Genomic DNA, 1,273 nt, shown 5'->3' with positions numbered 1-1,273 from the left:
GGCTCTTACTTGGGCAGGGCCAGGCCGTGCTTGTCCAGCTGTGGGTGCAGATCCGCCAGGAGGATGCCGGCCTCCACGGTCACCTGCTTCTTCTCTGTGTCCACCTGCAAGACACCAGCACAGGCCGGGCCGGGCTGGTGGGCCACTGCCCAAACCCCACCTGCAGGCAGGCTCCCCACGAGACAGCGTCTGTCTCTGTGGTCAGCCAGAGTCACCTCCACGGCAGGCCGAGGGGGGAGGGCAGAGCCCTGGACAGCTGGAGACTTGGGAATATTCTGGAATGGTGTGCTTTCTTTCACAGGTGAAGAGAATAGGGGCAGAAGAGATTGGCCAAGGTCACGGGCAGAGCAAAAGTTCACGTCTCCTAACAGCGCCTAGGAGCAAGATCCCCAAGCTGAGACCCCGAGGGGGAGAAATCACCTCTCTCTGGAGCCTGGCGCGGGGTGGGGGGGAGCCCCCGGTGGAGCGGGGCGGCGGTAGGAGCCAGGGCCCCCTGCCCCGGGAGGAGACCAAAGTCCAGGGATCGAAGTCACTCCCCAAGGTCACACAAACACAGGGGCGGGACTGAGTCCAGCGGCCACATCTGCGTGACCAGGGCACCAGCTCCCTGTAGTCCCAGCTCCAGCTCGGAGCCAGCTCCTGCAGCCCAGTCCTCACTGGTGAGCAATCAGAGCTAATTAGGGCTGGGGTGGCATCTCGCCTGGAACGCTTCAGGCGGTGGAGCTCGCTGGCCCGAGCCACTGCGGAATGGCAGAGAGGAGCCCAGACCCCGCTGCAGGGCCAGGTGGGCGGGGGTGGAGGCACCTATTTCTGCTCAGAGCGCTGGCCCCGCAGGTGAGGAGAGGAGCCCTGGCCTACGGCACACCTGTCTGGTGCCATCCAGCTGGCAGGCACAGCGGGCATGGATGCGCGGACGGTATGCCAACACGGGGCTGGCGTCCGGCTCCTGAGTCTGTGCCCAGCTCTGCTGTGGGGTTGGCCGGCTGGGTGACCCCAGGCAAGTCACTTGCCCTGTCTGATCCTTCCTTTACCTATTTGTATAAAGGGTCCTTTTGTATACACAGGCCCTTTTGGTTTGTCATGGTGACTCCAACTGAGACCTGACTGCAGGTTTTGTTCCAGAAGCTCTCAAGCGGCAAAGGCCGAGCTGGCGGCCGGCGGGGATCCTCTCTGTGGCCACGAGGGGGCGTGCCGGCCACGCCAAAGTGGCGCCCTCTGGGTAGGACCGGTCAGGGCATCATGGGCAGGACTGGGGGTGCAAGGGGGCAGGGCG

At 64.3% G+C, this 1,273-nt stretch overlaps 1 protein-coding gene across 1 annotated transcript in view; it reads right to left on the bottom strand.

The window, feature by feature from the left end:
• LOC101618589 (L-gulonolactone oxidase-like) overlaps positions 1 to 1,273 on the bottom strand; it is a 17,973-nt gene that overhangs the window by 10,551 nt on the left and 6,149 nt on the right. Inside the window, exon 2 of the mRNA XM_004682526.2 lies at positions 10 to 160. Coding sequence (XP_004682583.1) covers positions 10 to 160 — 151 coding nt within the window. The remainder of the gene's footprint in view (positions 1 to 9; positions 161 to 1,273) is intronic.

This window comes from Condylura cristata, unplaced genomic scaffold (genome assembly GCF_000260355.1).
Source record: "Condylura cristata isolate star-nosed mole 26May11 unplaced genomic scaffold, ConCri1.0 scaffold00014, whole genome shotgun sequence".
Taxonomy (NCBI): Eukaryota; Metazoa; Chordata; class Mammalia; order Eulipotyphla; family Talpidae; genus Condylura; species Condylura cristata.
This window is presented reverse-complemented; position numbering and strand designations above follow the sequence as displayed.